The 21,459-nt window shown below is 52.7% G+C and overlaps 1 protein-coding gene across 1 annotated transcript; it reads right to left on the bottom strand.

Annotated features, from left to right (window-relative positions):
* Positions 1 to 962: 962 nt before the first annotated feature.
* NKX2-6 (NK2 homeobox 6) lies at positions 963 to 4,309 on the bottom strand. Its single transcript, XM_075523576.1, has 3 exons — positions 4,186 to 4,309; positions 2,204 to 2,718; positions 963 to 1,055 (listed from the first exon to the last, which is right to left on the bottom strand). Exons 1-3 carry the CDS (start codon positions 4,307 to 4,309, stop codon positions 963 to 965), a joined length of 732 nt encoding a protein of 243 aa, XP_075379691.1.
* Positions 4,310 to 21,459: the final 17,150 nt, after the last annotated feature.

Genomic DNA, 21,459 nt, shown 5'->3' with positions numbered 1-21,459 from the left:
GATCCGGCAAAAACCAGGCGTTTAAGGTATCCCAACCCTATGGGAACCGAGCTTTCGGGAAGCCCCTCCAAAATATAGGGAGGGGCATAAAAGATGCCTTCAGCATTCATTATTCCCATTTTCAGGCTTTTTCCCGAGCTGGGGCGGGTAGCAATTTCCTTCTTTGATTTCTGTGTTTATTTGGGGAGAGTTTCACATGATTTGCCTCATTTGATTGCTGAAGCTCGAAGGAAAAACTCTCAGTGTTGTTAAGACTTGCAGGTGAGCCCATGCACTGGGGATGCTGCTGTTTGCTGGGGCTTTTCCCCGATGCCAGCAGGATTTCCCGGTGCAAGAACCCTGTCGACTCTCCCGGCTGCTCCAAAGCCAGGACAGAGACCTGAGACTCAGCTGATTTTTGTGAGATATCCTCGAGTGAGTGTGGATGGATGAAGGGGAGGAGAAGGGGCAGCACCCAGCGTGGCTGTCGCCTTACCCAGTCATTTCCAGGGTCTCGGTGGGACTGCAAAGCCTCGGAGCAGCAGGACGGTGAGCAAGCTATCTCGCCGAGAGGGTTTTTCTGGTTTGATTTGGATGTCAGGGATGTCCCATTTGGGAAGCGAGCGAAAGCCGGAGTGATGGGGCTGAGAGGGATTGGAGATAAAAGCTTAATTGCCTCCTGCAAGTCTCTTTTCACCAGACACTGGGAGGATAAGAAGCTGTCGGGAAAGGAGCGGGGAGGAGGGGGGAGCAGCCCGGAGGGGAGACGGAGGTTGCGAGGGGAAGATTTTGCCTGTCCCATGCAGTGGGAGCTGTGTGCAGGTTGCTGTCTGGCTCCGTCACTGGGATATCTTGGCATTGTAGTGGAAAGATCTCCGTTAAACCAACATTTTGCATCAGGCATTGGCCTTTGTGTGGTTTTTCCCCCTCCCCGATACGAGTAAAGCCTGCACTGGGGGGCCGTGGGCAGCCCGATGAATGGGTCAGTCTAACGAGGCCTCGCTGGGTTTATTCTGTAAGTGTGAGGCTGTGGATTCGTGCCGCCTGCTCACGATGTGGCTGTGCTCCCCTTTGATCTGCCCCGGGACACCGCAACGGCACTCAGCCCTCCTGCACTCCATAAATATATATATATAGATATATATATATAAAAATATACATACAGTCCTTTGATCCAGCAGGGCACTTGATGCCGATGGATCCTGATTTGGGGATCCCGCACCTCTTGGTTCGGCACCGGTGGCGTCGGTGTAATTCAGGTGACACCAACCCACCGGGTGATCCCATAACTTCGGGGCTGCCCCTCGCAGCTCCCCACGATGTACCTGCAAACCCATTTTACCAGTAAGGAAATAGCAACAGAGAGCTGAAAACACTTGCCAAGCGTTCGGGAGGGGGTTAAACCTTGGGAGGTCCCCAAGCTTGGACTACAAGGCAATTAATTATCTTTCTGTGTTAATTATTAGTATTAAAATTGATTTTTTTGTTTTCTTTGGATCAGATTTTGATGCTCAAATGCAAATTGTGGATGGGAAAAGTCAAAATACTGAGTGAGGAATGGCGAGCGAGGGAAAACACACAATTTCACCAATTTGTTTTTTATTTGCAAATAATAATAATAATAAAGACAGAAATTAACACCTGTGCTGGGAAGATATTAAGAACATATATCAGAAATGTATCTCGAAAGATTAGAGGAACTCAAAGCATTAAATAGTGTTCATAAAAAAGTGAATGCACAAGGGATGTGCACAGACCCTGTTTTCCAGTTGTCCTTAGGAAGAAAAGCAGTGTTCAGACCCTCTTGACGGCCGTGCACTGACGTCCTGGAGGAGCAAACCCTCTGGGAGCGGGAAGGGCCGGACTCCGAAACATTTGTGTTTAAATAAATAAATGCCCTCAGTCGTTGGGTCCCCAAAGTCACAGTGCTGGAGCGGCAGCGTCCCCCTCTCTCCCGAGCTGCCTTTGCAGAGACATAACCGCACGAGCTGCCTGGAGGGGCCGGATGCTCCAGAGTCGTCCCCCTGTCCAGCGTGGCAGAAACCCTCCGGATTCAGCTCCCGTCCCGACGAAGGCTGGGCTCTAGAGCGGAGGGGGCTTTTCTCGATGCTTTTCAGGCGGTCCCGACCTCCACGGCCAGCTACCAAGCCCTGATCCCTGCTTGCCCGGTGGCTTGCAAGCATGCGGGCTGGTGCTGAGCAGCGCTGGCCATGCCCAGGCTCACGTTCACGGCAGGGCTGCCGGGGGCGGCGCTGGGGGATGCCCCCACGTAGTTCCCCCCGTAGCTAGCACTGTAGGGGCTGCTGCTATAGGCACTGTAGTAGGAGCTATAGGGGTAAGGGCTGGCGGTGATGCTGTATGGGGCTGGGTAAGGCTGGGAGCCCCCAAGACAGGGTTTGCCGTCCCTGACCAGCACAGGCACTGCCACCCTCCGCGGGGGTAGTGGGTGGGCAGCCAGCTCCAGGGATTTATCCTGCCTTTGCCTCTTGCACTTGTACCGCCGGTTTTGGAACCAGATTTTCACCTGCGTGGAGGTGAGCTTGAGCACGCTGGCGAGGTGCTCCCTTTCCGGAGCGGAGAGGTATTTCTGTTGCTTAAATCGCTGCTCCAGTTCAAACACCTGAGCTTGGGAGAATAAAACTCGGGGTTTTCTCCGCTGTCGCTGCTTGGGATGGTGGCAGGGGTCGGCTTTCTTCTCGTCTGCCTCGAAAGGGTGGGCGAGCAAACATTTTCCTGCAGCGAGAAAAACCCAAAGCGAAGTGAGACCCAAGTCCGGTTCTGTTCCCAGTGAGGGTGTGTTTCCGAAGGAGGGATCGAATTGGGAAGGGGGACCCTTGGGTATAAGATGAAGTAGGGTTGATAGCTGATAAATTTAGTATGAACTTTCCTGTGGTGTTTAATGGGAATTCAAGAGAATTCCCTTTTTTTTGGATGGAATTAGAAGCCCGACTGTTATGTGAATTTTGGACAATGCCTCCTTTCGGTCCCTCCTAACGATGCCTGTGCTGTTGTGGGTGCTGCCACTGTGGCAGCCCCAGCCTGGAGGGGCACAAGGAAAGTGGGGTACGCCGGTACCCCAAAACACAACCCCCCTTCCCCACCGTCCTGCTCCGGAGGGATGGAAGCGATTGCAGTCAGACCTCTGGCAGGATTTACCTCCAGCGCCCGAGGAAAGGGGCATCCCGCAGCTCTCTGAGTTTAAAGCAAAACCAGAAAAACGAAGGGGCTGGGAACGAAGGATGAAAAATTGTTAAATCCGAGAGAAGATGCAAAGTAGTTGTTTGTTTTTTTTTTTTTTTTTTAATTCGCTGGGGTTTCGTGTTGCAGGCGAGCTAGCCGGGGGTCTCGCACGGCGGTCGCTCCCCGGCTGGTGGGATGCGCTCGGGTACCCTGGCAGCCAGAGCAGGGGCTCAGGGAATTTGAGGGGGGGGGGGGGCTGCGGGGAAATGGGGTGCTGGAGGGCTCCGTCTGCAGGTGTGAAGCCGACGGAGTCCTCCCCGGGCTCCCCTCGTCCTCCCCGGCTCTCTAGCTCTGTATCCCAGTGCCGCCCAGTGCTCGGGCTCTGGTCCTACTGGTTTCCCCGTTTCTCCACTCTGCAGCCGCCGGGCATTAGGAAAACACCAGCAGAGGAAACTTGGTGGGACTGTAGGTGCGGGGAGCAGAGGGGCCCCTCCGACCCCCCCTCGGCCGCGCTGCGGAGCCGCTCCCCGCTGCCGCAGCCCCGGGGCCGGCCGTGCCTTGGCGCGGTGGTTCCCGTCCCCAGCGGGGGACAATCTACGGAGCATCGGAACGGGGCGTTGCGTCGTGGAAAACGGTGGCGATTTGTGCCTTTCGGCAGAAAAAAACCCCGCAGCTATATCCACCCCCCCCGTTTCGTTTCCCCGAGGGCAGCGGCAGCGGCGGGGGCGGACGGGGCGGGACGCGCGCCGGGGCTGCCCGCGAAATGCCCCAAACAACCCCCAAACCCCCCACCCTGGGCAGAAAAAGGGGAAAAAAGGAGGAAACCCCTTACGGCCCGCGGCGGGCAGCGGGGAACGTCGGCTCCGGCGGGATCGCGGCTGGAGGTGCGAGGATGCAACGGGCGGCTCCGCTGCCCTCGGTTTTCCACCCCGGGGGAACGAAAGCGGCTCCGCGGGGTCCCCCCTGCCCCGCAGCAGCCCCGGCCCCGCAGCAGCCCCGGCCCCGCGGGTCACTTACGCGGCGGCGGCGGCTCGTCCTCCCCGCCGGGGCTGCGGGCAGCGCGGGGGCCGGGGAGGGCGCGGGGTCCCGCGGCAGCGCCCGGCCGCTCCAGGTTGAGGATGTCCTTCACCGAGAAGGGGGTAGGCAGCATCTTCCAGGGCCGGGGGGCGGCGGGGGGCGGCGGGGGGCGGCCGGGGGGGCCGTCGGAGCCGCCGTGCCCGCAGCGGGGCTGTGCGCTCCGGGCCCCGCTCCCCGCCTCTGACCCTCCTGCCGCCGCCGGGCCAGGCACCACCCCCGGCCCCCGCCGCCGGGCCCGGCTCGGGGGGGGGGTCCCCGGGGGTTGGGGGGAGCAGGGGAAGGCGGGTGGGGCCCCGGGGGGGCTCTCCCTGCCGCCCGGGATGCGGCGGCCCGGACACGGCTCCCCATGCGCTGCCCCCCTTCGGCTCCCGAGGAAGGAGCCAGACCCCCTCGCCTCTGTATTTCCAAAACAAGGGGAAGGGAGAAGGGGGGGGGGGGGTTGGGCTACGCGGCAATAAAACAAATCGAGTGGATTTTAGCTCCATTAAGGTCACATTAGCGAGCGGCTTCGGGAGATAAGGGCTGATAAGGGGCGCAGACCACCTGGCTCCTGCTGGCCGGGGCGAGGGGATGCTGCCAGGGGCCCTGCCAACGCGGGCTGCCCAGCCACAGCAGCTCTGGGCCCCAGTTCCTTCCCAGTCTGTCCCAGTGCTGCCTTGGCGGGGGGCACTGAGCTTGGCTCGGCAGGGCATGGAGAGGGGCCAGGGCCCCCCGCGTGAGTTTGGGACCCTGGGAGCCCCATGGGGCAGCGGGGAGCCCCACCGCCCGTGGGGTGATGCTGGGCCTTATCTGAGCCCAGTGACCGGCTATTTCAATTAAAATTCCTGGCTGGCCTCAGGGGCTGGTGTTTGCTGATAGCCCTGACAGAGCAGAGCTAGTTTTTGCCTGGGTTGGGTCGGTATCTCTCGCACCACTGAAATAGCCAAACCGGACTGTTAGGGGAGGCTGAATAAATAAACTACCCAAATGCAGGAAAGGAAGTGAGGGGGTGGAACAGGAGGGAAAATAAATACAGTGGCTTGGGGAGAAAAGTGCTCACAGCCCCACAGGTCGGTCCTCATTTCTGTGTAATGCAGGGGTTCATTCCCAGCACCTGTAGTCCGTGTTTTTAGCTCTGTGTGCCTTCACGCCCATGGGACATCCCTGCACACGGTGCCTTATTTTCCAGTGTAAAGTAAGAATTGTGACCGGGCACATTGTGAGGGGAACACTGAGCTCACCTTCCCCGGGAGGGTTTCACAGTGTGCGGCGATGCCTTTGCAGGCTCACAGCGCAGCCCTCCTTCAGCATCTGCTAAATCCCTTTGGCGGGCGTAAAGCTCAGGCCCTGCTCAAGCGATTTCTTTTGGGCTGCCCTCCTAAAGAGCACTCACTCTCCTCTGAGGTGGTTTCGAGTCGTGCCGTCCCTCGCTGCAGGCCTGATCCTGCTCTCTTTACACTTGGTAGGAGTGTGAGTTTTTCAGTGTGACTGCTGCATGCTGGAAGGATACCTGGAGGTACTTTTTTTTTTTTTGCCTTTTTTTTGGGCTATTGCACTTGCTGCCCAGACCCCAAAATTTCTAATCCTGTGCAGGAACGACACTGCAGCTCACTTAAACCAGCCCAGGCTCCTCGGGCTGGAGCCTCCTGCCCGTGCCAGCCACCGCAGCGGCCGTGTGTCCCTGCAGCCCTTCGCTGCGGTCCCCGCGGACGAGGTTAGCTCCTGCAAACTCATCCTACCAGGCCAGGGCTGCGCCCCATTCGCGAAGCCCCTTCCTCGTCCCCAGCTGGATTCATTGCCACGTCTAAATGGCTTGTTTGGGACTCGAAGCACCAAAAGGCGAGAGCAAACAGACAGTAACATTACACCTTGGCTTGTTGATGGCGGGAGGCAGCCGGCGCCAAGGTAAAATGCTTGGCTGGGATCGAGACGAGCAGGAAGGAATTGGGGTAAGTAGCTTTATCCGCCCCTAATGACTCGATGCGGCCAAGATTAATGGCGAGGCTGGAGTTTGGCTTTTGGGACCTGCGGAGAGATGAGGCACTGGGTGAGTTGAGTTGGGGGAGAGTGAAGGAAAACGGAGCTTCACACAGGGCGGCTCCGGGGCAGGATTAGTGCCCTGCGACGGCTGTGGGGCTGTGCTGGCTGCTCCCCATCCCGCTCCGTGTGTCCCCATGGGCCGCATCCAGCCCTCCCTCGCTTGCGGAGCAGCAACGGTCTCTGATGCATCCAGAGGCTTGGACGAGGCTTGTAAATCATCTCTGCAGGTGTTCCCCTGCCAAAACTCGCTGCCGAGCCTGCCCAGCCCCGGCCCCACTCCCTGCCCCGTGCCTGGGAGCTTTCCCGGTGCCATGGACATGGGCACTGGCAAGGGCTCGGGCCCTTCCCGCGGTGCCGGGGATGGGCCGTGGCTCTCGGCCGCCACGTTTTGGCAGCGAGAGGCCACTGGGGGATTTCTGGGAAGAAGACTGAGAGGATCTATCACAAGCGATCATAAATCATGAGCTTCTTTTTGACTGGCAAGTTAATTTTATTACAACTCTCCAGGGACATTACTCCTCTTTTTAACTAGGTTAGGTGAAATCAGGAGAAAGCTGCTTCTCGCCACCGTCGGGTGTTTAAACGGGAGGATTTCTATGGCAGCGGCACAACCGCAGCTCCTAAAGTATCTGATTTCTGGCAGCTATCGCTGGGACGCATCAGGATCCCGAAGCGATGTCGGAGGAGCATCCGAGGCCCTGGAAACCTGACTCTGCCTGCCGGGAGCGCGATGGGGCAACCAGCCCTCCCAAGGCACTGCTGCGCTGCCAGAAGGTTTTGTTTTTAAAGTGCTCAGAGCGAGGGAATAATGGAAATATTGACTAATGGGAATAATGGGAATATAATGGGAATAAAGGGAATAACGAGTGGGGTTCATGCACAGGGGCTTGCAAGCACAGAGTATGTATATAGCCATCTCTAAGGAGTTTGCGAATGCTTTGATGCAGCTGAAACTAAACTTAAAAGGGTTTTCTATATCCTCTTCTTTTTCCCAGCTACTTTCTGTCCTTTTTCATCAGTGAAATAAAACAAAAAGCAGAGAAAATGGAAGTGATGGCAGAGAGCGAGCTGCAGGCGGGTGAGGGAAAGCAGATTCCCTCTCCAAGACTTTCTAATAAACATCGGGGGAAAAAAAAGGCAGAAAAATGTGCTTCTTTTCAGAATCTGTGGGATAAAAATAACTTTGAAACTTTAGCAAGTTTTCACGGAGAACCCTCTTTGTGCCTGGCTCCGGGACGAAGGCCACGTCGCTGCTGCGCTGGCAGAGGCAGGCAGGGGGTGAGGGCAGCGTGTGGGCAGGGCGCGGGCAGGGTGGGAGGACATCTTGACGTGACGAAGCGCAGGCAGTACAGGCGCAAGGCTGAAACGCCAAAATTGGGGCAGGCTGTCATCTTCTACCCTCTGTTTATCTCTTTTTTCCCCCACTTTAGCCAGCTTTTACCCTTTTGAGACAAGCCAGCACTTCCCTGGCGCTCTGCTCCGTTCCTGGCTGCTCTGTTGGGCTGGGTTTTATCACCATTTTTTATCTATTATTTCTGGATTTTTGGGGACCTGTTGAAATCATAGAATCATAGAATAGTTTGGGTTGGAAGAGACCTTTAAAGCTCATCTAGTCCAACCCCCTGCCATGAGCAGGGACATCTTCAACTCGATCAGGTTGCTCAGAGCCCCGTCCAACCTGACCTGGAATGTTTCCAGGGATGGGGCATCTACCACTTCTCCAGGCAACCCGGGCCAGGGTTTCACCACCCTCAGCATAAAACATTTCTTCCTTATGTCCAGTCTGAATCTCCCCTCTTTCAGTTTAAAACCATTCCCCCTTGTCCTATCGCAACAGGCCCTACTAAAAAGTCTGTCCCCATCTTTCTTATCAGCCTGGCAGGCTGCTCTAAGGTCTCCCTGGGGCCTTCTCTCCTCCAGGCTGAACAACCCCAACTCTCTCAGCCTGTCCTCACAGCAGACGTGTTCCAGCCCTCGGATCATTTTTGTGGCCTCCTCTGGACCCGCTCCACCAGGTCCGTGTCTTTCCTGTGCTGGGGACCCCCGAGCTGGACGCAGCACTGCAGGGGGGTCTCACCAGAGCGGAGCCGAGGGGCAGAATCCCCTCCCTCGCCCTGCTGGCCAGGCTGCTTTGGACGCACCCAGGACACAGTTGGCTTTCTGGGCTGGGAGCGCACATTGTTGGCTCATGTCCGGCTTTTCATCCACCGGTACCCCAAGTCCTTCTCCGCAGGGCTGCTCTCCATCCCTTCATCCCCCAGCCTGTATTGACGCCAGGGTTGCCCCGACCCAGGCGCAGGACCTTGCCCTTGGCCTTGTTGACCCTCATGAGGTTCACACGGGCCCACTTCTCCAGCGTGCCCAGGTCCCTCCGGATGGCATCCCGACCCTCAGACCTGTCAGCCGCACCGCTCAGCTTGGTGTCATCTCCAAACGTGCTGAGGGTGCACTCCATCTCGCTGTCAATGTCACTGATGACGATATTAAACAATCAAGGGGATTAATCAAGGGGATTAAATGGAAAGAGGGTTTCTCAGCTGCTGCTACAGCAACAACTGCTCGTGGGAGAGGTTTTCTGTGCCAGAAGAAGTTTGGGGTTGAGTTAAACCAAACCGCTGTAGCAGAGCCCTGGCCCAAATCATTAGACAGCAGTGCCCTCTGCTTGGACACCGGAGATGTGCAGCTTTGCTTCTCTCAACTCCAAAACTGGCCACTGAAAGGGGACCAAAAAATTCCCCCATGCTCCGTCACCCACGCTGTTAAGGAGGAGAGGGTCAGCGGTGGCTACGGGGCAGGAATGGCTGAGATTTGGGGCTTTGCTGTGTCATGCTCGGGAGATAAAAATAGTGGTCGGTGTTAAAAGTGCTCTCGCTGTCTTTTAAGCAGGAGAGTTATTTTTAAACGGGATTATTTTGGTGAAACATCATGAATAATTCAGTGTCCCCCAGTGCTGGCAGATGGAGGAAATTTGAATTCACAAAATTACATTCTGGGTGCTTGTCTGTCACTTTTTCTAATGAGACAGCTGTAGGGAGCATCCTTCATCGAACCATCGGGCTACCTGCTCCTTCCCCTCAGTATTTCTATGACGAAGAGTGCAATCCTCTGGTTTGCAGTGGGCAGACAAATTTTTTTTCTTTTTTTTTTGTGTGTGTGTGTGTGGTGTGTGTGTGTGTGTGTGGTGTGGGGGTGTGGGGGTGTGGGGGTGTGTGTGGGGGTGTTTTACAGCATCGATGATGCTGAGCAAGAGCAGAGTCTCCCCGCGGAGGGTTGGCCGGTGGCAGCATTTGGACCTGGGAGTGTTCGGTTTACGGCTGGACTCGATGATCTTAAAGGTCTTTTCCAACCCGAATGATTCTATGATTCTCTACCTGGATATTTTGGCCAGACCCTTCCTGCTTTTACCCTCTTTCCTTGCAAAAACAGGTCTGGAAGCAGCCGGGGTGCAGCCTTGCCCCGTCCTCCTCTGCCCTTGGTGCCGCCTGGGTGGCCTTAGGGGGGGATGACCAAGGAGCAGAATTTTCTCATCTTTGGGCTTTCTGGGATTCAGCCAAAGTCCTGGGGATGCTTTCGAGTCAGGGCTGGGCAGGAGGTGGTGGCGGGAGCGAGGGCAGGGCAGGAGGCACCTGGGGGCTGCCGGAGGGGAGAGGATGGGTGCGGGCAGGCCGAGTGGGTGCTGGGTGCTGGGTGCTGGGGCGTGGAGGGGCCAGGGAGCCGGCGGCCTTCGGTCGGCAGATGGCACAAGAGCCGTGGCTGAGCGCCTTGGCCAGGGAGCAGAGCTGCTGGGAAAACATAACTGGGAAAAAAACCCAGTGCATCACCCCGCAGCTTGCTGAACGGTAAGGGCAGCGCAGGAGGCACCGCAGGTGACCAGTGCTGGTCCCGTCCAGCCTCCTCTGCAGCTCCCGGTCAGTCCCAGTGGGAGCCCAGTCTAGCATCTGTCCCACCAGCAGCTCCGTTAGTGTTGGAGCATCCCAGCTTGTCCTCGGGCTCCCCGCAGCTGCATCCTGCTGCTCCGCCGCGCAGCGAGACTGCGGCGGTGCTGGCTGGGTTATTCGGGAGGGACCCGAGGGGTTAGTTAGCCCCCCAGGAGCAGGGGGCTGAGGGGGCTTGTGAGCACGGTGGAAGCCAAAAAAACCCCTGGTTATGGCAAGGAAAATAGGGATGAGATGTGGTGGGAAATGTATGGGGCGTTTGGGATGGAAACGCTCCTCGGGGAAGGGGGAATTTGGTCTGTGCCTCTGATGCTCAGCGTGCAGAGCGGCACCCCGAATGCATTGCAGCCGTGTGCTCTCCCTGCCTTCAGAGGTGCAAGTGGGGTGTAAAATCCTCCATCGCCCTCTGAGCCACATGGGAGAGGTGCTTCGAAAATGCCCATGAGCGGGATCGGGGAAAAGCTGAGCTCGGTTATCCCCCGACCTCGCAATTTCACCTCCCCGAACCCCAAACCTCAACACCCTTACTTAAAGAAAGGGGCTTCCTCCTTCACCCCACACTCTCCGTAGGTCCCCATTGCAAGCTGCCCCGCGGTTTGCAAAGATCAAGCACTGCGCAAGTGTTCTTTATTATTGCTTTTGACAGGCTCGGTTAAGTGGGCGGACGGGGCCTGGCAAACGTGCTTGGGTTTGCTTTCTGCTTTGGAACAACTGCGGGGCTCGCCACATCTGTTGGGTTTGTGTTTTGTTTTGTTTTCCTTTTCTTTTTTTTTAATGGGAGACATTTATTTAGATTGAAGAAAGATCGCTTGGATACTGGGCCAAAAACGTAACTTAAAATATCTGGACTAAATAAGCTCCTAAAATAAGGAGAATTGCTTATTTTTTTCTCTCTGATGTCATCTGTGGATGCCACACGCTGAAATCCTAGGCGTGATAATATTTAAATAAAACGCAGCCTCAAATAATTCACAGGGCAGGAGGAAATGCATCATGCGTTATCAGCTATTACATGTCATAGATTTCCTATTTGTCAATCTACCCACCCTTAAAATATATAAACTGGCTGTGAGCAACTTCCTGCGCCGGAGCGAAATACAACTGGAGGTCAACCCGAGCAGCCCCCGCGGTGCTCGCGTTTGTGGCGTCTTCTTTGGAATTTATTTATTTTTTTTAATAAAAATATCATGATTAATGATACGGCCATCAGCTCCGAGGGTCAGCTGTGTAATTTTCCACTTTCAACTAAGAGGCTGCCAAAAGGAAGAGCCTCCTTAAAAACACAAGGGTGTGAATTGTGCGTGTGGAGGGTTAGAAACGCCTCCGTGGGACTTGGCCTGACGGCTGGGCGAGTCGGAGTCTCCTGAGAGCCCGGTCCCAAACCTGGACCCTGTCCCCCTGTTTCAGACAGAGCCGGCCAAGACGCAGGCAGGTCGTGGCCGTGCCCACGCTCCGCTTCTTGCACAGGCACAAATCCCCGGCGTTTGCGCCCGTCCACCCTTGCTGCCTCTATCTGCACGGGGAGTAACGTTTATTCCACTCCAGTGGGATTTGCTCTCATCTCTTTTCACATCGCGGCAATAAATTTTGCCCTGGTTTGGCCTTTAAAAGTAATGGCATGCTGCAGGCATCAACCAGCCACAGGCATCTGCTGCCCGTGGGCAGGAGCGTCGCCCCTGCAGCTCCGCTGTGCTCGGGGCCAGGAGGCAGCACGCCTGGTGCCCGCGTTGCGGTGTTTTCTGCCTGCCCCAGCCCAAACCCAGACCCTTTTGTGCTGGGCATCCCTCGGCTGCCCACTGGCTTTATATAAAGATGGGATTTACGTGGTACCCACTCCCCTTTCAGTGCAGACAGCCCCGAGCAGTCTTTAGCAGGAGCCTGCGCTGTGTTGGAGGGTTTTATTTTCAGGCCGAGAGCAGCACAGCTAAGGTTTCACTCCATTATTCAGTTAACAGGGAGATGAGGTTACCGAGCAGAGGCAGGGCGATGCTGCGGGGACCGCACGGCTCCTGCTGAGGGGTACCCGGGGAGCGCAGGGGAGATGCCCGCTCGCCCCGGCCTCCGAGCGGGTCCTGCCTGTGCCATGCCACGGTGGCCAGATGTGCCGATCAGCAGCTGCAGCTGGTTTCTACAGCCGCGAGTTTCACAATATTTATTTTTGCCTTTCACAGTTTTCACAGGCTGTTGTTGCACTCGGGAGCCATTTAGTTGGCTTAAACATGGCCCGGGAACCGGCGCTGGCTGGAGAAAAGACTGAGATCTTGTGTTATTTCCCTTCGTGCCGTTAAAATAGCCAGCAGACACGGCAGCGGGACACCGTCCCATCTCACCAGCCTGTCCCAAGGCTCGTGGCCGTGCCGCGTGCACGGCCCCGCTGCGGAGCCGGGGAGCGCGTGGGGGTCTCAGCGTGGCCGAGACCCGGGGTACAACCCTGCTGACCCACGGGGATGTATTTGCTCTGCTCGGGGCTAGTTTAGGCACCTCACTGGGTTTTCCTTGAAACCAGCTCTGCCAATGGCTTCTTTTGAGCGGTCGCTGCTCTAAGCTGGCCCGGCGCGGCAGCCGGGGGGTCAGCTCACCCCTTCCCAGCTCCGCAAACCTGCCGCCACCCTCCTTCGGGCTGAAGCAGGGATGGAGCCGCGTCCCCCGGCCCACGCCGACGGGAGAGCTGCTTTTGAGCAAGCAGGGTGACAAAATGGCACCCTTCAGGGCCACCACATCGCCTGGGTGTGGGTGCACGTGGGCTCGGGGGGTAGGAGAGAAGAGGAGGGGTAGGTTGGCTCACTTAAAAGGCTTTTAAAAATACGATGAAGTTTCTTTACATTATTTAAAAGCCTCTTTAAAGAGCAGCTGCCTCCTATTAATACCGCTCGGGCTGATAATCTTTGCTCGGATCTATCTTTCGAGCGCTGCCAGCACAAATGGGAGCTGGAGGTGCAGCGCAGGGGGGTGACGTCAGGCTGCGCGCCGGCTCTGGGGGCGGCCGAACCAGCTGAAAACACATCGGAGCCTCCCGGGAGGAGGAGAGAGGGGAGGAAAGCAAATAATACCCCGGACTTTTTGGGTGGGTTTGGAGAAATCAACCTTGCGGTTGCCTGCTTGCTCTGAAATGTGTCTTTTTGTGACAGTGGAGAGCAGTTTTGGGGGAGCAGTTGAACGCGGCGGGGTTGCGCTCCCCGGCTGGGATGGGGATGGGGATCACGATGTGCTTTGCTGGCTCGGTGAAGCGGTCTGAGCCCAGCTTGGGGGAAAGGGTGTAGACCAGCTTTGGTTTTCTTGCCCAGTGCGATCCCCGCAGCAGTACTGGGAAACGCGGTGGTCGAGGCGGCTGCGCTGGGGTGGCGGTGACTGAACAAACCGTCAAGAGTTTGCAGAGATGAGGTTCTGCCCTGAACCAGCCCCTGCTCCTCTCTGCCGCTGAATCCGGGCTGGAATCGAGAAAATTCCCCGTTTTCAGGTGCTGTCCTTTGACGCAAGCGTGGCTTCAAAGGGGACCCTGAATAATCCTGCTCTCTGGCGTCAGCGCCGTGGGGGGAAGAGGGTGAGCGGGATCAAAACTCTTTGACTTGCTTTTATTTCCTCTGCTTTCTTAATCGCTTCCTGACAGCCCTGGAGCTGCATGAGAAATCCTCTGGAGTGATGCTGTGCGAGGGCTGACGCAGCTTTCGCCCCGTTCCCAGCCGGGAGGGGTTTTGGTAGGGATTAACACCAAGCTTCAGCCTTGCCCTTTGCCATGATGCTTGAATCCCAAACTTCTTGAGATTTCGTCAATAATTGTCTTAAAATCAAATTGCGTCTAAGCAGGGAGCCCAAAACGCCGCACCAGAAGACAGCATCTCCATGTTTTCTTTCCTGTCGTTGCTTAAACCAAATCCGTGCTTAGTTTGGCTCAGTTAGGCTTATCCCAGGGGCCAACAGGATACTTTGGGAGCTCAAATCTCAGCCGAGCGTTGGGATGTTGAAGGTGGCAGTAAGCTGGGACGGTTGGCTCACTTCTTTTAAGGCACTTAGGGGCAATGAACGTGGCTAATCCTTCACTCAGCGTGCGAGAAACTTATTACCGCATTAAAACAACATTTACAGCCTCGGTAAGGAACTGCCGCCTGCGTGACAAGCAGCCAGACCTCTCCGAGCACACATGTAATTTAGAAAAACCACTGTATTATTCATTCATTCATATCGTGCCCATCAGCTGAATATCAGGGGATGCTGAAAAAACTAATGCGCATCTTGCCAGAGATCGGCCACACAGAGGGATGCGTGCTGCTTCTGCTGGCCTTTCGGTCAGCGTCTGCTTAGCAAATTGCTGGAAATTCAGGTTATAGGGAAGATTTTGCTCTCTCTATGGCAAATGATGAGCTTTCTGTAGCAGTTTGAATATCAGAGCAGAGGGTTATTTGTATTTTGATGGCAGATGAAACCCTTAGCTGCTGCAGAATTGAGTAGGAGATGGTAAAGCTGAGCCAGGCACCAATGCATGCAGGATTTCTACGACACTAACGTGACTTTTTTAGCCGTGCTTGGATGTGAAATTTGGGAGGTGTCGCAGCCAGATGCTCCTGGCAACTCAGTTGCATGTAAATGGGATGTGGGTGGCGGCGGTGGCTCGCTGCGATGGAGAAGGGCTGATGTTTGGGGCTGGGATTGTCTCAGCTGGTGTCGATCTGCTTTTTCAGCTTTGCTCAGTACCCGTGAGCTGAAACCAGGGCTCTGTCAAAGCGTCCCGAGTAGCCCCAAAAGGGACGCCAGGAAAATCCCGGGTATTTGTGGAAAATTCCTCTGGATGCTGATCTTCCCCGCAGCACCGAGGGGCCCCGAGGCTTCAAGCAAAAGGTCCCTCGTACTTGACGCTGATTAGTGACTAACGACGGGGTGAGCGTCAGGCTCCGTGAACTCCAAATACACCCCTAGGAAGAATAAAGCCGCACAATGCTGGGAGCAGAGCAGAACGCCTTTCCACACCAGAGGAAAAACCAATATTGTCCTTCTGGTAATCTCATTTTTTTGGCCAGAACATACCACTCCCCATCCTTAAGGGAAGTTTGCTCCCTGACCTGGGAATGCAGCTCCAGGGCTGGTGCATCTCCCGGGGGCCCCATGGGTGGATCTGCCCGGAGCCCTTTCCTCTGATGCAGCGATAAAACATCTGCCCTCTCCAGCTCCATCAATCAAAGCTTTAACCGTGTCAGTGGGGCTCGGGGCTCAGGTGTCCCTTCCCGCCAGCCCCCGTGCGAGTGACGAGGAGGAAAACGCTTGTGCGTCGTCGGGACGCTCTTGACTCACCGATAGCAGCTCCGCCTAACCAGTCACGCTCTTTTCCGTGAACCGCCGGGACTCTCAGCCTCCTCCTTCCTTCTTCCTGAGAACAGTGCCTTTGCCCAAAGGAAGGAAAGATTTACCTCGGGCAGGAAAGATTCACGGCTGCATGGCAGGAGCGTGTCCTGCCCGGCCAGGAGACGGCGGGCGAAGGGGAAGGTCGTTGGGGCAGGGAGTTGAGCGACGCTCGTGGAAACTTGTGCATGGGAGCGCTGGAGTGAGCAACCGTGATGGAGGAATGACAAACCCGAGAAAACAGCTGTATTCTTCTCTTATTTTTCAGATTAATTTCATTTTTTAAATTTTCATGCTTGAGGCTTCTCTGCGAGTCTACCCTGTGGGGACCATGCTCTTCGCTGTGGCTGTAGGAATAAAGGCGTATTTAGGAAAAGATCAAAGGGACCTTTTTCAGATAATTAGCCATGAATGTGAACTCGAATCCCACAGACGGACACCTCATTCCCATGAAAAATCATGGCCAGTGAATAAAAGTAATTCTAAGAAACACATGTGAAACAGTTAAGCAAACAACGGCTCAGAAAAAGATTTTTCAAGTCCTGAAAAAACTTCTAGGATTAATTATCAGCACACTAATAAAAATAAATAGCTGGGCTCTTTCTGCTGGTTCGGACTGTCTAAATTCCCCAGATGAGAGCAAAATCGTGCTAGGGTTTCGGCACGACTGGCTGGAGATGGGTGATGATTTTATTGAGCCCAGTAGATTACTCCAAGCCAAACAGCACATCCAGAGATGAGCAGGGATTTGTTTTCGCAGCACAAAACGCTCTAAGCCTGCAGATGAAAAATAACCCTGAAGGAAATTCAAAGGAACCAACTGGAATTTTATCCCGGCTTGAGAATACAGGGAACGCAGTTTCCATAAAATGATTTTTCTCTTTAAATAACCATTATGACCGGCTCAGTTTTGTGCGTCTGGACCCACAGCATCTGTCCCGGCCGGGGGAAAGGCTGGAGGGGGAAGCGGGAAGGCGCAGGTAACAGGGATCAATCATCTGTAGCCACAATCTGGGCTATCCTGGCATTGCAGTCTGCTTAAAAATACAAACCAAAGAGGAAAAGAAAAAGAGAAAAAAATCCCGTCTGTGTGAAAATAATTACATTTCCCCCCCCATGAGTTCATACAGGTTTTACTAGTTTTTCCAGCTGTCATCTGGAATAAAACTCCCGCGTCTCTCGCAGGTATTTTGTGCCTAAGGTTCTCCAGCCGCTTGCAACGTGGACCCCGCTCCATCGCCAAGATAAGGGGGTGTACAGCAAAAATTATCTGACGTTCGTTATCTCTAACGCCTAACTTGGCCTTTTTGAGGAGGAACCCAGCCTTCGAAAATACAAGTCTGTATATTGTGACCGAGGTGAGGAAGAGCCGCCTCCTTGGAAAATGCTGATTTATTGAAAGAAAGTAATTGTTTTGAGTGGCTTATGCTGTTGAACAATATTGTCCATAAGCTTTCCATACGTGCCAAGTATCCCTCCCTCCCATCAGGCCTTGGAAAGAGAGGGCTTGCAAGCAGTGTTACCCCCCCAAAACCCGTCAGCATAATTTTTGGCCATTGCTTTACACTGAAATATATGAAAATCTCCATTGCATTTGTAGAGCTCGGTGTCCCGCGACTGCGAGTTCCCCAGTTTATACTACGGTAAAGCCTGCACCCATTTGCATTCCTTCTGCCTCTGCCTTTTGCATCTCGCCCATCGAACCTCGCACGATGGGAACGACCACTGCGGAGTCAATTTGTTTGAACTCCGATAATATTTTTAGCATCCTACTTCACTTTTTTTTAAACTTCTTTCATATTCCCGGTCGTACTGGCTGAATCATGATGGCAAAGACAATGTCCTTTATTATATTGTGGAAGGGGTTTTTTTCTGCTTTTTATTTTTCTAAGTTCACGGGAGGCAGGAAGTGAAGTCTGTTCCCAAATTTCACTCCCAGTCATTTTGTCCAGTGTCATTGGAAGTGCCAAAGATCACACTCCTCCTCTCCTGCGCTCGCTCTTTCTCTCGCTCCCCCCTTGCTCAGAACAGCAAAGCAAGCAGGAAGGGTGAGGACCAGGAAAATCTGAAATGATTTTTCCCTTGTTTTGTAATGAAACCTTAAAAAAAAAAAAAAAAAAGGACAAGACAAGACCATCAGTCAATCATGTACTTTGGGCCTCGGCCAAATCAAATTAACTCCTGCTCTGTTTGTTCCATTTGAAGATGATAACCAGGACTTTAATGCACTCGAGCTCTCCCGTCGTCATCGAGCCGAGATTTCCTTTCCTGGGACTGTTTCCGCAGAGTCTTTCCACCGTGGCGGCTGTTTTGATTAGAGCCCTGCTGCTGCCATTTTTGGGGAATCAACCCCCTGGTTACTAGCACTGGTCTAAACATGTCTTTTTTTTTCTAACTCTTGAGAAGTCGTTGCACTTCAGAAATATTGTCACAGTTGGGGACGCCAGGTAAAAATTTCCAATGGAATTTCCAATAATAATGATAATAATAATGATAATAATGATGATGATGATGATGATGATAATAATAATAATAATAATAATAATAATAATACCACCACCACCCTCCAAATAATAATAATAATAATAATAATAATAATAATAATAATAATAATAATACCACCACCCCCCTCCAAACAGCCTGATTGAACACCTTTATTCTTTTTAAAGAATTTCACTTGACTCATGTTGCCTGCCTTATATGCTATGTAAATGAATCATTGACATTTTTATCTACAGGGTACATAATTCCCACCACGAGGTCGGTCTTGAATTTGGGAGGAGAAAGGAAAGCTTGATCATAATGCTGCAGTGGCTGGTGGAGCACACTTGATCTTGCTTTGATCCATGCTGGAGAGTTCTCGTGTCATTTACTCCTTTCATTTTGGGGTCGAGTTTTAGCACTCGGGGGAGCTAAGGGGAGAAAGAAAAAAGCCGACCCAGAATGAGCAGGGTTTCAAAGAGAATTTGTTGCGTAGAATTATTATAGAAATGTCCAGATTTCTAAGCAACTCCATGCATTGGGGTGAGGTGCTTTGGGCCAGCAAAATCCTCAAATTCTCTAAGAACAATTTCATTTTAGGGATGCGGTTGGCTGTCGAGGAAGCCGTACAGGCTGAGATTTATGAAGACTTCACATGAATAGTACATTGTATTGACAGTAATTATTTTATAGTGGTTATTAATTACAAAATAGCTGTGAAAGCCAGCTTTTGGAAGCGTGGCATCTGTACGATTTCCAAGGCGCTCTTTGTGCAGGAGCAGAAATGTGAACTGGCTTTGTTTCTAGCAACGTGTAATTCACTGTTTATCCCTAAATTTTTGTGTCGTTCCTATCTGAACGCTGTTCCCTTTGCTGCTCCGGCTTCTAGAAAGCGGGCTGGGGGGTGTTATTTAGCAGCCGGTGCTTTACAGGTAGGTGAGTGGAGGCATGTGTTCAGCAAGTGATTTGGGATTCCTACTGATGGCAAAGCAAATGAGAAAGCCGGAGGGTGACATCCGTTTCTCAGACCGCTGGCACGTCAGATGACTCAGTGGCACTTCCATACAGACGGGAACTGGTTTTGTATTCCCTTGTAAACCTGATTCGATGCTCAGTTATGGCAGCGATGCTGACATTTCTTAGTCATCCTTTTTGCTTTTTTCATTTGGGGAAAGGAATTTTATGAGAAACCTAATCAAATTGGCAGTACAGCCGAGTGCTTCGGACGATGCACGTAATCGCCCTCTGCCTCTTCCTGAGACGTCAGCTCAACTCCCGCTGGAACGGTGAAGCTCACCTGGAGCCAGGAATAGGGAGAATTCCCAGAGAGGTATCCAGGTAAGCAGGGGGGGCTGGCTCGTCCCCCCCTATGAATTAAGAGCAGTAAATGGGAGCGCAAGGAAGGTCCAATTGCCCTGGCGCCTCGGCCCTGGTGTGCAGCAGTGTTAAATGAGCGTCGCGCTGGCTCATCGACTCTCACTGCTGTGAACCACAGCAGCCTGTTTGTTTGCGAAGAATGATAATTTCTGATTTTGGTAAGCTACTGCATCTTATTATGAACTTTGCTTTGGACTGAAAAGGGATTTCAACGAAAGCAAAGTTTTAACAGCCCCTTTCGAAAGGAATTTCTACATTGCTGGACAAAAGAAAAAGGAAGAAGACTTTTTTTTTTTTTAACCCAACTGTATTACTAATATTTATTCTTTGGTTCTCTTGGACAAGTCTTACTCTAATGGGATGGGGGAAATAGTTTTTTTAAACTTTGCAGTAGCTTTTGGAGCAGTACGTCTGAATTAGTTTGCCACTCTTCCTCTGATGAGTATTAAATGTTTTTTGATCTTCCACTGGAAATTGGAGATTTCCTGAATGAAGTGTAAATGCACATTTACATGTACATCGAAGCCAAAATCAAGGTATTTTCTTCTTCCTGCAATGCTGTAATGGATGCATTCATTAAAAAATGGTTCAGCCTTAATTTTGTTATCAGGCTAAATAAGATACAATTGACAAGGTCAGGCCCCTGTCCAAGAGAACCATGACAAGAGCTTTATTAGCACTGGGATTTACAGCTGCTCTTGGACATTGCGGCGCCCAGGATCGGAGGTTTTGGTCAGACCAAGTATCCAGATTATTCTAGTGATACTCGGCATGGCGGTCTAGATGCTGAAAGGCTACTTCGGGAATCATTTACTCTGCACTCGCCCCCTTCTTCCTATTTTTCTCCAGCCTCGCCGCTGAGCAGCATCCAGAGATGAAGAGTGAGAGAGATGAACCTCTGACTTCACACAACCTGCACCGCAGGATCTGAACCCGAGATAGTCGGTATCCAGCACAGACGTAAAAGCCACGATGCTCAGGCGAAGGGAACCGCAACAACCGGCTTCTTGGGTAGTATCATGGTCACAGTGAGGTTTAATGAAAGAGTCAGACACTAAAAAGCCTTAAATTTGACATTTTATTTCATTGCAGAAGAAAATCCAACATAGGCCTCATTATGTTATGCATCTTTAATTATAAAAATAAGCAAAGAAAATAACTTGCATCTTTCTCATTACTATGATATGTTTCAAATAACCTTTATATGAACACACTGAGCTTTAAAAATGTAATTTAAACAATAAATAATGACATATACCAGATATGCTCACTGTTTATTCCAGTACTCAGCAAAAAAACAAAAAACCCAAACTCTCTCCCCCTTCTAACTATCTTTAAATTATAAATACATAATGCAAATTTATAATGGCACAAAACATCTAAAGTGCAAACAAATCACAATGAGAATCATGCAAACATTTCTAGATAAGCCCCTCCCCGCCCCCAAGAGAAATCATTTTGCAATGAACGCAAGATTAAAAAAATAAAGCATTAGAGATTAAATAAAACGTGAAATAGCTGGACTTAATATTGAGAATCATTCCCCATCCCCAGGGGGATCTCTCTCACCTAATTCAAACCATCGAAAATCAGGCACCCTTCCCAGCTGATGGGAAGCGCCTCTCCCATCTCCATGTCCCCCTCCCCTGATAAGAGAGAGCTTTAAATGACCAGCTTAGGCTAGATGGCAAAAGTTAGGCAAGGTGAACCCCAGGCCTTCTGATTTTATGGATGTGTGCTTGCGGCTTCCTTACTACTTCAGCATAGGAAAAAAGTGACATATTAAAGCAGCTCAAAAATCTCGTGATGTAGTCGAGGCACTCTCCGACACGAGGCATCCGGCGAGTCCCCAACAGCAGTGCCGGTGCCGAGAGGCAGAGCTTTGGTTTGCACAGGTGATGTTTACCTGTGATACCAGAGCAAATCGAATCGGGGGGAATTATTTTCCCAGTCGTCTTCCCACCCGTATTAAGGGGACAAGAAGTTTAAATTCCCACTGGAAAAAGAAAGTTAATTATGACACCCCAAAAAGATAGGGTTTGGGGTTACCTAACCCTCCTCCCCAGCCCCAAATCAACTT

Source organism: Mycteria americana, chromosome 23 (assembly GCF_035582795.1).
Source record: "Mycteria americana isolate JAX WOST 10 ecotype Jacksonville Zoo and Gardens chromosome 23, USCA_MyAme_1.0, whole genome shotgun sequence".
Lineage (NCBI taxonomy): Eukaryota > Metazoa > Chordata > Aves > Ciconiiformes > Ciconiidae > Mycteria > Mycteria americana.
Note: the sequence above shows the minus strand (reverse complement) of the source record. Positions and strands in the feature narration are given on the sequence as shown.

Excerpts from the sequence above, each read along its gene's own strand:
- NKX2-6 (XM_075523576.1), bottom strand. The coding sequence starts at position 4,309 with ATGCTGCCTACCCCCTTCTCGGTGAAGGACATCCTCAACCTGGAGCGG. Across the intron at positions 2,719-4,185 it reads CGGCGGGGAGGACGAGCCGC|CTGCAGGAAAATGTTTGCTC; the intron begins CGCCGCCGCGTA and ends GGGTTTTTCTCG. Across the intron at positions 1,056-2,203 it reads CCGGCAGCCCTGCCGTGAAC|ATCAAAGGGGAGCACAGCCA; the intron begins GTGAGCCTGGGC and ends GTCCCGGGGCAG.